General features: G+C 38.2%; 1 protein-coding gene across 5 annotated transcripts in view; it reads right to left on the bottom strand.

Moving 5' to 3' along the window:
* The window catches only part of herc2 (HECT and RLD domain containing E3 ubiquitin protein ligase 2), a 488151-nt gene that overhangs the window by 101877 nt on the left and 372676 nt on the right, over positions 1-13598 (bottom strand). For all 5 annotated transcript variants that reach the window (XM_051927044.1, XM_051927043.1, XM_051927046.1 and 2 more), the window contains exons 58-63: positions 11542-11623; positions 9506-9649; positions 6112-6202; positions 5590-5767; positions 5004-5085; positions 4742-4913 (exon numbers count right to left, since the gene is read on the bottom strand). In XM_051927044.1, coding sequence (XP_051783004.1) covers positions 4742-4913; positions 5004-5085; positions 5590-5767; positions 6112-6202; positions 9506-9649; positions 11542-11623 — 749 coding nt within the window. The remainder of the gene's footprint in view (positions 1-4741; positions 4914-5003; positions 5086-5589; positions 5768-6111; positions 6203-9505; positions 9650-11541; positions 11624-13598) is intronic.

The following is a 13598-nucleotide window of genomic DNA, read 5'->3' as shown; positions in this document are numbered from 1 at the left end:
CACCGTGCCGCCGCACCCCAATATGTTTTTATATATTTAAGCTCAGATAAACTAACATGATTGCAAGAAGATGTGAAAAAAGGGGCTTTTGGGGACTTTTCTTGTTTAACTTGTACCTCATACTTAGCTTAAAATACTTTTGGCATTCACAGTTAGCAAACCTTTTTGGTAATACAGTAATCCCTCGCTATATCGCGCTTCGCCTTTCGCGGCTTCACTCCATCGCGGATTTTATATGTAAGCATATTTAAATATATATCGCGGATTTTTCGCTGCTTCGCGGGTTTCTGCGGACAATGGGTCTTTTAATTTCTGGTACATGCTTCCTCAGTTGGCTTGCCCAGTTGATTTCATACAAGGGACGCTATTGGCAGATGGCTGAGAAGCTACCCAGCTTACTTTTCTCTTGCGCTGACTTTCTCTGATCCTGACGTAGGGGGATTGAGCAGGGGGGCTGTTCGCACACCTAGAGGATACGGACGCTCGTCTAAAAATGCTGAAAGATTATCTTCACGTTGCTATCTTTTGTGCAGCTGCTTCCTGAAACGACATGCTGCACGGTGCTTCGCATACTTAAAAGCTCGAAGGGCACGTATTGATTTGTGCTTGAAAAACAAACTCTGTCTCTCTCTATCTCTCTCTTTGTCTGCTCCTGACGGAGGGGGTGTGAGCTGCCGCCTTCAACAGCTTTGTGCCGCGGTGCTTCGCATACTTAAAAGCCAAATAGCCCTATTGATTTGTTTGCTTTTCTCTCTATCTCTGTGACAGTCACTGCTCCTGATACGCACTCCTTTGAAGAGGAAGATATGTTTGCATTCTTTTAATTGTGAGACGGAACTGTCATCTCTGTCTTGTCATGGAGCACAGTTTAAACTTTTGAAAAAGAGACAAATGTTTGTTTGCAGTGTTTGAATAACGTTCCTGTCTCTCTACAACCTCCTGTGTTTCTGCGCAAATCTGTGACCCAAGCATGACAATATAAAAATAACCATATAAACATATGGTTTCTACTTCGCGGATTTTCTTATTTCGCGGGTGGCTCTGGAACGCAACCCCCGCGATGGAGGAGGGATTACTGTAATTAATAAAAATAGCAAATGAGCCACAGCATAAAAGAAATTACCACTATTGGCTTGAAGCAGATGCTACACAGCTTTTAAGAGAGGCAAAAAGTTTTTAATATGAGAATGCAGCGTTGGTATGAGAGATAAGAGAACGTAGGTAGTTCTGAAGCCACACTGAAACATCATGCTGTCCAAAGACAAAGTACAGCGCCACCTAAAATTTGCCCCAATGAAGAAAACTACTGTGGCATTAAGATCCTTGCCATACTTTTAAAGAACACCTCAGATGGAGTATAGAGAAAGTACTCTTTAAATTACACAGACTTCTCTTTCTTGGCTATACTAAAGTGAAATTTTCTGTGAAAGCTATACTAAAGTGAAACTTTCTGTATGGACAATGAGGAAAATTGTTTGGATTGTGTTTTCTTGTACTTTTGACTCTTTCAAAAGTGGTGATCAGTAAACCAGAAGATACAGGTAACCTGGTAGGGGGGTTCTCTTGGCTTTGTTGGAGTTAAGTCTTGAATGTTTACACAATAAAAGCTGTTAATCTGGTTGGCCTATATGTGCAACATTTTTGAGAATAATATTTATCAGTTGTGACTTCATCTCAAAATGATAAGAAAGAACATCTTTAATATAGCTGGTGATGATCACAGGAGTACACTGATTAGAAGCAAATCACTCAGACAGATGGATTAGAAAAGCATCAGAAAAGAAAATACGCAAACCATACAGCTGCCAATTAAGTATGAAATGACAATCATCTGCTTTGTGGAAATATACAGTATAAGCATGCGCACTTTGTGTCTGCTAATAAGTTCATAAGAGCTCTATGTGTGGCGCTACATAATAATGTTTCTCAAAAAATAAATTGAAGAAATTAACTCGAAACATAATGGTCATTTTAAACAAACCAAAAACACTAGCTTTTTGTTTTTATCAACAGGAGATTCTAGATTCTCTTTGAAAGAGATCACATTAGTTAATTAACTAATTAGTTTGGAAAGGGGACTGGGAAACTGTATTCTGAGTAATCTTGAAGCAAGTACTGACTGGATTAAAAGCTACAAATAATCTACTACAGCCAGCTTCTCACCTAAAGAAAATCTAGATCTGGTTACTCTACCAAAAAATAAATCTAAAAAGGTTGTGAAAAGTAAAGAATATACAGTGTACAGTTAACAATGTTGCCTTAAAAAAAAAAAAAAAAAACACAATCTCCAGGCGATATTCTAATGACAAAGCCAACTCAGCTGGCTCCTCTCCATATGGAGAATCAGTGGTTCCAGAATCTAACCATGTTGCTGAGCCCTTCACCCTGTCACCCAGAAAACTCATTCATGGTTTAATTCTTTCAGTCAATAACCAGAGCTCATAATCATAGGTGAATAGGGATGTAGATTGACCAGTAAATAAAAAAGTTTCTGCCACTGATTTAGCTCCTGCGTCACCACCACAGTCCTGTACAATTTCATAACCACATCTACCCTCACTTCTGAGCAACTTCTCAAAATTATCTTAGGTTCCTTACCTGCAGGGAATGATCTGCTCTTTTCTGTGACAGGACCTTGGCTTTCAAGTCTGTCAAATGGGTAATCTATCTGCCTGAACCAGTTTACCAACAAGTGGTGATTATTTGACTAATCAGCAATTTATTTATTTATTTTAAACGTGTACAAAACAGAACGCCTCCAACTGGAAGACAAAAAGATATCATCAATTACAGACCATTATGCAAAACGCTATGATATCAGGTACACTTATGTGTAACTTTATATTCAACCGTAGTGTTCTGTTATGTAAACTCAGTGACTAGCACAGAAATTCAGTAACAATTCATGGGTCAAACTTAGATCAGGCAAAGTATTCCACTCAATCATACCCCCACCAGGTCTCGGTTATTCTCCAGATGAACTTTGAAAACTCCCAGTATGACTTCAGAATCAGTTGACAATACCCTATCAAGCAACAAATCCCATGTTACTAAAAGCCTGAATACTCTAAATAGCTGTTCAGTGCATACATGCAAACAACCATCAAATGTTTCCTCTCTGCAACTTGAAGATGCACTGATGAACTGACCTTCTTGTTTATAAGGACAAACTCTAGCTACAGTATATGGCATCCAGATAGGAGCTTGCAAGAATTCCCACACCCAACCTAAGTCTTTCTCATTGGGCAGCTCCAGAGTATACTTTATCAGGATGTTTAGTTCCAGAGCCAATCTCTATATAAATTATGGCCACCTATATAAATTATGGACACCAGATGGCACACCAGTCAACCACACCTGACACAAACAGACACCAGGCACAAATTTCTGCAATACACACATTTTTATTTGGCTGTTGAAAACACTTTCTAATCATTTCCCAACTGTGCAGCACCAAGCACAGTACAATATGCTCAATATGCACAGTCAAAGCACCAATATAGCACTTCTCTTCTCTCTCTCTCTATCTCTCTCAATCTCTCCCTAACTGTCTGCTTCCTCCTCCGGCAAGCTTCAACTTTATCCTCCCGACTCTGGCTCTTGGAGTAGTGGCAGACAGCTGCTTTTAAGTAATTCCTGGAAGTACTTCTGAAGTCCCGAAGGCTGGGCTGGGTCCGGGAGCACTTCAGGGTAAGGTTGGGGCCTCACAAAGTAGGGCTTCACAGTCCCCATGCCACCCAACAGGGCTGAGTCACAGAACTCCAATTCCCATGAAACCATGTGTGCAATCTAGTGCTGCAGAGGAGATAATGCCCTGCGCACACTATCTCCCCAGGTCCTTCCAATATGGAGGTGTCCCGGCATGGTAAGGTCCCCGGCCATCCCTCACAATTTCCAGTAATTTTCAACCTGCTGCACAATGTCTTTTGTTCCATATTTAAAAAGGCAGTTTCCATTGCCAAGGTATAGCAAAGTTGTGGCAATCTCACTATTGCCTGTCACATGACTGACATTGCACCTGACTACTACCCTTTGGCTTATGAAGAATACGTTTTCAGAGGCACTGAAGCACACACTGTATATCCAGATAAGATAGCTTTAAGAATCAATTAAGACATCCAAGACCACACCCCCTGAGAAGTTAGGTCCCTCACAGTGTCACTGAAGCACTGTGGAGTATCCATCATTGAGTAATCTGGGTCGGAAAGCCATCTTTTTTGAGTTTGGGACTAGGCTGCCTGGTATTAGGCATGCTTCTGATGTAGACTTAGTAAGGTCCTGGTTTGGCTTTTGTGCATTTTGAGACCTGTATACAATTTTTGCCATTTTAATATTGCAATATCACAACAATATGTTTCAATGACAGTAGAATCTTATTAATAAACTGTGAATAGAAGTAATGAAAACTTCATTTTATAATATACCTTACATTACATTTTAAAATAGAAAACTTGTATTACACATAACCTGATATTAAAAAATGTAATCTAGACACCTTGTGTATAAATTATTTCTACAGCGCTCTCACTAGTGCCAACTTATCATATAACTTTCCAAAGTTTAGTGTATAACACTACTGTACATAAACAAAGAAACAAAACAAATTCTCTACCATAATAAGTTGCTTTTTACTAAAATCTACTTACTATACCAAGAGGATTTAATTTTAGATTTTCTTTGGTTTTTTTTTTGTTTTTAACTGCCAAAAATCAAATACTACATTTTACCAAAATAGACCTACCATGTCCACACAACCCCTGATTTGGTCAATGCCAAAGAAAACTGAGCTCCACATTCAATCTGACAAACACCTTGGCCATTCAATCGCTCGATATTCTGGGGGATATTGCAGCCTTCACTACCACCTCGGCCAAGTTTTCCAAAATCACCATCTCCCCAGGAGAACACAAGTCCTATCCATGCAAAAGAGAAGAACAATTAATGAATGTCTTAATAAAATAACAAAGAAAGAAAAAAGTATAAAAAGAGATAAACATTTTCACCTTCATCAGTTAAGGCAAGTGTCTGTGCATCTCTGCTGCCACAAGCAACTTGAATTACCCGATGACCCAAAAGGACCTTTACCTATAAAAAAATATTGCAAAGAATAAAAAAATATCGTTTGACAAGCCTGAAAGACATCTACCCCACAGTCTTTGACTGACTAACAGTAAACCTACTTTGGTAGATGCACCCAGGAACAAAGATCTCATCCATACAAACATTTTTTTGTTAAATCAAAACTATTAAAATCACTCCTAAATTCAAAGATGCTGAAAGGCCACAGATGCCATTCTGTACTCTGTAAATTAAGAAATCTCGAAATCATACATAGCATCAAATAATATTACAAAATTTCACTTCATTATTGTTTTGGTCACTTCCACAAAGTGAAAGAGTAGAACAATAATAAAAGTAAACAATGTAAAATTACTGATCGGAGATTGACATTCTCCTAGATTAAACTCAAATGTAGATGTACAGTAGGATACTGGTTTACTTTCTTCATTATGAACCTGCAACTCTCCTCATCTCTCCAAGCTCATTTTTAGTTAATCATTCAAAATATTTTAAACCGAAAGAACTCACCAACTTTGGCCTTAGCTGTGTAGTGTTGTCTCCATGACCTAGTCTACCATACTCCCCAAGTCCCCAAGTATACAGCTCCCCACTTGAGGTGATAGCAGCACTGTGAGAACTACCACATGCAATGTCTCTGATTCTCTTGGTTTTTAGAGCCTCAATAAGTCGAGGCTTATCACAGTTCCTAAGAACAAAAGAAAACTTGAATGATGCTTATTTTACTCTATAAAAGCTTGCTACTAAAATATAACTTGCTACAATAATTTATAATTTTGAAAACCATAAATAAATAAAAACCTCTTTAAACATTATTCACAGATATTTTGCCATTTCTGCAAAACCATTTTCATTATATTGACACCAAAAATTACTAAGTAGTCAATGTAAATGTTTCTCTGTAGCAGAATTGTTTTAATTATTTGTGGTAAAATCAAATCCAAGACATAGTCACTAGACGTAATCAGTTTCTTGATCTATATTCCTAAGTAAAATGGTATTGTGTTAAGAACATTGCTTTAATTGACTTACATTCTGCTGAAATGTCCAAGTTTTCCATCATCTCCTTCACCCCAAGAAAATATTTTCCCATCAACTGTTAGAGCCATTGCATGGCGTCCTCCTTTAAAAGTATAAAAATGGCTCAGTCAGAAATTATTCTGGGTGACTAATGATAATATTTGTACTATGGCTGTTACAGTACATGTGAACAAGATCTTACAACATCAACAATAAACAACATAAAAATTTACAATAAACATTATCAGAAAACATTTTACAGCTTACTACTCTGAAAGAGAATTATTTAATAACTAATAAAGAGACAGATAAGGCAAACCACAGAGAAATTTAAGGAAGTTCATTCTGCATATCTGGCAACACTTGCTAATCTGTGTTCTAAGTGAGTTTTTTTAACATTGGTCATTGGTCTTTTGCCAAAAAAAAGTATGGCAGAAAAAGTTAGGTTTTTCCAATTTTACTACATTTGTTTTCAGTACATTAACATTGACAATTCAGCTAAAAAGCACTATCCACTGTGCCACCATACAACCCTATATTGCACTTGTCTTGCAAAGAAATTAAACCTGCATGTTTATACTACGGGTCACGAACGTCTCTGAACACGCACAAATCGGGTTACGACCAAAAAGTTCACCAAACGTCTGCATCTGTTCACAACCACACACTCGGGTGACAAACAAACCAGTTTCCCTTCCAATTCGTACGCACCGATGATTTCCGCATGTGTTCAGTCTCTCCCTGTGCATTCGCTGTGAACTCTTTGTGCTCTATTTCGTTTCCCTTCTAGTTCGTACGCGCCGGTGATTTACGCACGTGTTCAGTCTCTCCCTGTACAGTATAGGGTGGTCCAGATCTAATTATGCAATTTTCATTACGCTAAAACATAAGTTTAGTACATAGAAAATCACCCGAAAAATCATGGACCATCGAGAAGTGTGTAAACTGACGACATGAAGAATCGTTTCACGCCGAACTGGAATCGTCCCTGCATAAATCAAAGTCATCCAGACAATCTGGATCTGCATAATTAGATCTCGACCACATCGCGCAGAGGGACTTTGTGGTATAGCAGGTCCACAGCTCACGTCAAGAGGCCAGTTTTAAATAAACAATCGCCACGCTACAGCTGCCACGTCCTCTTCATAAATAGTAGCACGAGGCGGCTAAAGGGAGGAAAAAGAAAAGAAAGACGGAGGTTGTGGAGTGAAGAAGTAAGCAGGAAGCAGTGTGGAAAGAACCGGTGTGAGCAAGAGAGTGCGTGCTCGCAGGCAGGCAGGCAGCTGGACAGTGAGCCCAAGCAGTGGGGCAGAAGGAAGCAGTCACTCCAGCTGAGCGATCAAGGAGCTGGAGTGACCAGAAGAAGGACGGCTGGCCGCATAAGGCCAAGAAGGCAGCGGGGTTCACCAGTTGAAGAATGCACCGGGCCTGTTTTTAAAGAGACTGCTTCCAGCATTGTTTTAACCTCGTTGTATTTAATGAAGACTTTTTCTATTGGATTTTAACCTCCACTTCACTTCTGTTTTTATGGGATCAGTTATTTATTGAAGTATTCTGAAAGCACTGCACTTTATTTAATTTGGACTTTGTTTTTGATTGTTGTTTTGTTGATTTTAATAAAAGCACTTGGCACTTTTTGCACCACTGCCTTGCTCCATTGTAGTGCCTCACTGTCGTGCTCATCGGTAACATTACCGATGGTGACGGGTTTAAGGGCTCCCAGAAGCGAGATGAGAGCATGCAGCGAACCCGCATCGTCACAGACTTTACCTCAAAACTGTAATCTCCTCTCCACCCAGTTCCTCCTCACTTCCTTCATGCCAGAACTCGACTCATGCAAAGTTAGTTTTCTTGGATGTTTAGATAGATAGATAGATATGGTTAGTTTTTGGATAAATTAAGGATTTTTCAAATGTTCGTTTTTTTTCCCTGTGCTTAAAACTCATTAAAAAAAAGTTTACAGTGAACGGTTTGTTAAGGCTATAGCGTGAACTCTTGCAATGTTAGTTTCTCTGTTCAAGGTTTTCTCAGTGTTATTCTATGTTTTTACATTTAGTTTACTATTACACTGTGCATTCTATGGTATAATTAACTATTTTTATGCTTAAAAATCTTTAAAAAATATATATTTACATACAATTCGTACGGTCCGGAACGGATTAATTGTATTTACATACAATCCTATGGGGGAAATTACTTTGGGTTACGACCAAATCAGGTTGCGACCAGAGTTTTGGTATGAATTACGGTCGTGACCCGAGGTTCCACTGTATATCCTTAAATTAAAAAAATATGCAATGACTCTTTTCACAACTTAAATTTTGGGTGGGGAATGTGGCTCTGAGATGAGGGTAAGAAGTTTGTTTAAATTAGGAGGTCAACAGAAGGAGACCAAGGGAGGGATAGGAAAAAGGCCCCTATAGAAGAATTCACTAGAAGAATTCATCTACAGTATGGGAAAATTTTGTTCAATGACCTGTGGTAGGAAAGATACAGTGTTAGTGTGGAAACAGGTGTCCAGCTGGATACAAGATTCATTACTGAGGTTCCCCTTAAAGAAAATGTTCAGAGGATTGCTTCTTGCTTGATTGAGTACCCTGCCCATAAAATGATACAGGTATCCTCTTTTGATCAATAAACTCCTCTTGATCTTACCAAAGACACCATTTTTCTTAACCCTCCATCCCTCAGCCTGCTAACTCATGGAAACCTCTCATCTGCAGCTTACTTCACAAAGCTGTGCCAAATCCCTTGGCCATGCACTTTCTGTTACAGTTGCTGCATTACTTTTAAGTATGTAAACAACAATATCAGTGTAATTGATCCCCCTGTTAAATTCAATACATTGAATAGGCCTCATGCCAGTCTAAAAAACATTCACTGTACTTCTTGTAGGTGAAACAGAGAGATACTGTAAGTAGAAGGTTGCTTCAGGCAGTATATTCGAGTCATGAAGACAATGCTAATCTTATTGTACAACATTTTACATCCGTTGATCATAGCTACATTGATCTTTCTGTTTGTGTTTCTTCATAGGGATACAAAGACATTTTTCCAAAGAAAACATTAACTACGCTCATGTTCAATCTTGGATCACATATTCCTTCAAGTCTTAATGACTGACTAATTTTTAATCAGAGCAGCTTTGTCTTTCACTCCTTTTATCTCCCCTGACTTTACTTCCTCCTTACCTTCCTATATACAGTTTGTACAGTAACCTGTTCTTCCTTTTCAGATCACATATTTGATAAATGCTTCAGGGCCAATATGTTGTGTCTCTTACCTTCTTTTCAGAGTGGAAATAAAGGTAACCTTTAACTTTGTTTTCCTTATACAGGTAATTCCAATAAGGCAGGTTTTGACTCTATAAGATAATCATCGCACACACAGGGAAATAAATGTGTACCTGAATGTACAGCAACTTTCTTTACAACATAATTACTCAGGGCTGAGATCTGTCTAGGTATAGGAATGGTTCCACTGGAGATTCCCAAACCGAGTCTTCCATTTGTAGCTTCACCACATGAATATACCTTTCCTTCTGCAGTAACTAGAAACAGAAAAATGTAAATATGAACATTTATCCATATTGCTAAAAGGTTTAATGTTTCCATAAATCTGAATTTTTTGCTAAACATTGTAAATATTACATGACATAAAAAGTAACATTCATGGTGCTGACAAAAATGTTGTTTATTACTTTGTATTACAGTTTAAATGTGACAAGTGTATTTTTACTGCTGTTGTGCAATTTGTGAAACAGGAAACAAATTTGCATTACAGATAAAATGCTAAGCTGTTCTATCTTTATTACCACCTTAAAATCTGAAACAGGAAAAAAAATGTATTAGTTTGCTATAATTTCAAATAGACTATGTACCCACGGTGGCACAGTGGTAGTGCTGCTGCCTCGCAGTAAGGAGACCTGGGTTCGGTTCCCGAGTCCTCCCTGCGTGGAGTTTGCATGTTCTCCCCGTGTCTGCGTGGGTTTCCTCCGGGTGCTCCAGTTTCCTCCCACAGTCCAAAGACATGCAGTTTAGGTGCACTGGCGATCCTAAATTGTCCGTAAGTGTGTGCGTGTGCCCTGCGGTGGGCTGGCGCCCTGCCCGGGGATTTGTTCCTGCCTTGCACCCTGGGATTGGCTCCAGCAGACCCCCGTGACCCTGTGTTAGGATATAGTGGGTTGGATAAAGACTGACTGACTATGTACCTCTCTTGATGCTGAGCTCCAACTGGCAAAAAGGATGCTTTTGCCCATTAACAAACTACATCTTCTAAAATTTAAGGGGAAAGAAAATGAAGGAATGCAATCACTCTTTCTTTATTAACCTTGTTCAGTACATATTATGCACAATCCTTCATTTATTTACAAAAACTGAAATATTTACTCATGTTCCACTTTTTGAGGTTTACCTATCTAGCACTGCCAATTCTTTGATTCAATAGAATGCTGGAATGAACCTCCCATTACACATCACCTTAAAAGTGCTCTGTTTAATTTAGATCTGAGGATTGTGCAAGTCAATAGAATAAACAGAAGTCACTGTCATGCCCATGTAACAAAGATATTGACTTCAGGGTATCTCACAGGTACATGACCACACATTGAGTACAAGTGTGTTTTGGGAGATGGCATATTTTCATGTTAAAAGTATTTATTTGAAAAAGAGTTTGTCATAAAGGGATGTGCATAGGCAGCAAAAATGTAAGAAATATTGTGACATTAAGATGATATTCAACTTTCATTAAAAGACCTAATCTGTGTCAAGAATTAATATCACAGACCACTATATAATCAACATTAGCCTGTACCAATGACAAAAAAAAGGTGGATCCACCGATTTATATTATTTACAGCAAATTCTAACCTTACCATTTGCATGTAGCCTAAAAAACCATGCTGCATTTCACCAGGTAAAACTTTTTCAGTCTACAGTTGTCCAGTTTTGGCAGTCACTTACTGATTATTGCCTTACTCTTAGGTGACAGGACTGGAAGTTTAGCTGTCTTTTGCTCCTGTCGCCTGTCTGCATCAAATATGTAATGCATTTGGAAATGACATTCCACACAGCACTCTGGTAAAAAGTTATTTGTGGCAATTCTGGAAAGTTGAACGAGTTTGGTCATTCCCCTTTAATGTCTCTTACTAACAAGATGTTTTACCCACAGGAGTGAAACTCATTGGATGTTTTTGTTTATCTGATGTGCCAGTGTTCCATTCAAGGCTGAGTCTGGCCTGAAGCTGGATGTTAACAGGATAGGATTCAGCACTCTACAACTATGTCTGCATTTTTGCCAAATTGCTACACTCACTAATAGGTGGGGAAAAAAGTTTAAATGCAACACTTATAGTATGAAACTGAGCCTAAAGATGTAACTGTTGTGTATTGTGCATTGAATAGTGATAAAAAAGCATTTCTGAAATACTGGATAACTGCTTACCTGCAAAAAGACTTTTTGACCCACCAGCAACCTGTACTACATTCAATGCAGAAAGAGTTTCGGAAAATGAAGGAACCTTTATCTGTAGAAAAAATAACATGAAAAGACATAACTGAAAGGGTCCTAACACTCCAGGGTTATAGTGTATTTTGCTTTCAACAGCATGAGAAATCATTTGTGATTGCATTTTATACTCATAAATTATTAGTCTTGAATATACATTTATGTATTAACCTGCTTAGCAGTTGATCCAAGCGTCACTCAGGCTGTAAAAAGTGTTGCATGCTGTTGACAGTGATACGAGCAGTGATGACGAAGTGAATCTGTCCTCAGGCAGTGAAATTGAAACGGACAGTGAAACTGATGAATCCAAAATTGACGCTCGTGTCAATCACACAAGTGCAGTGTGCTGATCAGTCCGGAAAGAAAATCCGCAAGGAACCACGCTACTATTGTCTCAACTCTAACAGTGGATTGTATAATTCACTGTGAATCAGGATATTCCACACAAATTACACATTTTGACAGTATATACTGTACACCATTAGAATTATTATTATTAATTATTATTATTTGTATCATTATAATACTTTCTACACTTCTGACTTTATACTTGCCCATTTTATAGTAGCAAGATCAGATTTAATAAATATGTAATTTTTCAAGCCAAAACTTGCCACGCTTTTTACATGTTTTTTTGAGAAAAACTGTAACACTAAGGAGGTTAAAAAATGGCAATATCTACAGTATTATTGCAGTTTTCATCAGAAAACAAGTTAACAAGAAGGGCTGCTACAAAAATAAGAAGTTGAACAAATGTTACCATTTCATTAACACTAGAATTACCAGAGTCTACGAAAAAAACTTGTAGATCCGGCCCACCTTAAAACCGTTTTCACCTCTCTTTTGTCTTCTAAATGTACAGATTAAGACGAGCCAGCAAGCAGCCGGCTATTCCATCCCCCACCATCGCAGAACATTCACTAAGTTTTCCCAGCTCATGCCTTGTTTGATTATCTGGGAGTGACTGAACTGCTAGAGTTTTAGAGTGGAAATAATAGATCGTTATTTGGAAGACACGCATTTCATGTGTGTTCCGTTTCTACAGTAATCTATGTAAACACATTTTTAAAACAGAAACATTTTTCATATTTTAGTAGTAAATGACAAAATGTAGGCATAAACTATATAATATATGAAGCCTGAAGTCCAAAGATCAAGTAAACACTTTCACAAAAGGTTAAAGAAAAAACAACAGGCTCCATAGAGTAGTGGTAAGATTTGCTGACTTGTAATCAAGAGTCCCCGGTTCGATCCCGACTTCCTTCTATATTTGCTGTTTTCAGTAATGAGCTGCTCTTATTGTTAATATTATACAGTACACACATACACTTGGTTTGTGTCTGTAACACACGATGTACATTTATAGGACTTGTAAAAGTTTCCGTTTTTTTTTCACTTTTATTCTCTCTAAATCACGATCACGATACATACTAAGTCACGGATAGTTGACACAGACTGCTCAGCCAATCACTGCGCAGCAGGCCTGTTGCGCCTTAGAGACCCAAGTTCGATTCCTCGCTGGAAAGACAGTGTTATTTGTTTTTCTTTTTAACCATATAAAGTGGTATGCACTGTCAGTCAGTCAGATCGTTGTATTTTCATGTGGGATGCTTCTTTTAAAATATTATTTTTAACAATTGAGACTGCAATTAACATGAACAAGTGTCTTTATAACTGTAATTATATAATATATATAAAAACAGCTAAGGGGATAGATAAATAGCTATAGCGCATCTTTATTTGATCCAAATAAATAACATGCGAGCTGATTTATTTACTTATCTTCCTATAGCATAAAGTCACAAGTGAACTGTTGAGCTTCCTCTGTTTGATCGTCAAGGGCATACTCACAAATTACACGTGTAATGCCACGAAAAATACCTGCTGACACTTTAGTATGCAAGCAATGGTACGAGAATGCAGTTAGACTTTTTTTGGGCACATACACCACGCTAGTGTTTAGATCTGGACGGTGTAGCGTTGGTGAGCTCTGT

Source organism: Erpetoichthys calabaricus, chromosome 4, assembly GCF_900747795.2.
Source record: "Erpetoichthys calabaricus chromosome 4, fErpCal1.3, whole genome shotgun sequence".
Classification (NCBI taxonomy): domain Eukaryota; kingdom Metazoa; phylum Chordata; class Cladistia; order Polypteriformes; family Polypteridae; genus Erpetoichthys; species Erpetoichthys calabaricus.
Note: the sequence above shows the minus strand (reverse complement) of the source record. Positions and strands in the feature narration are given on the sequence as shown.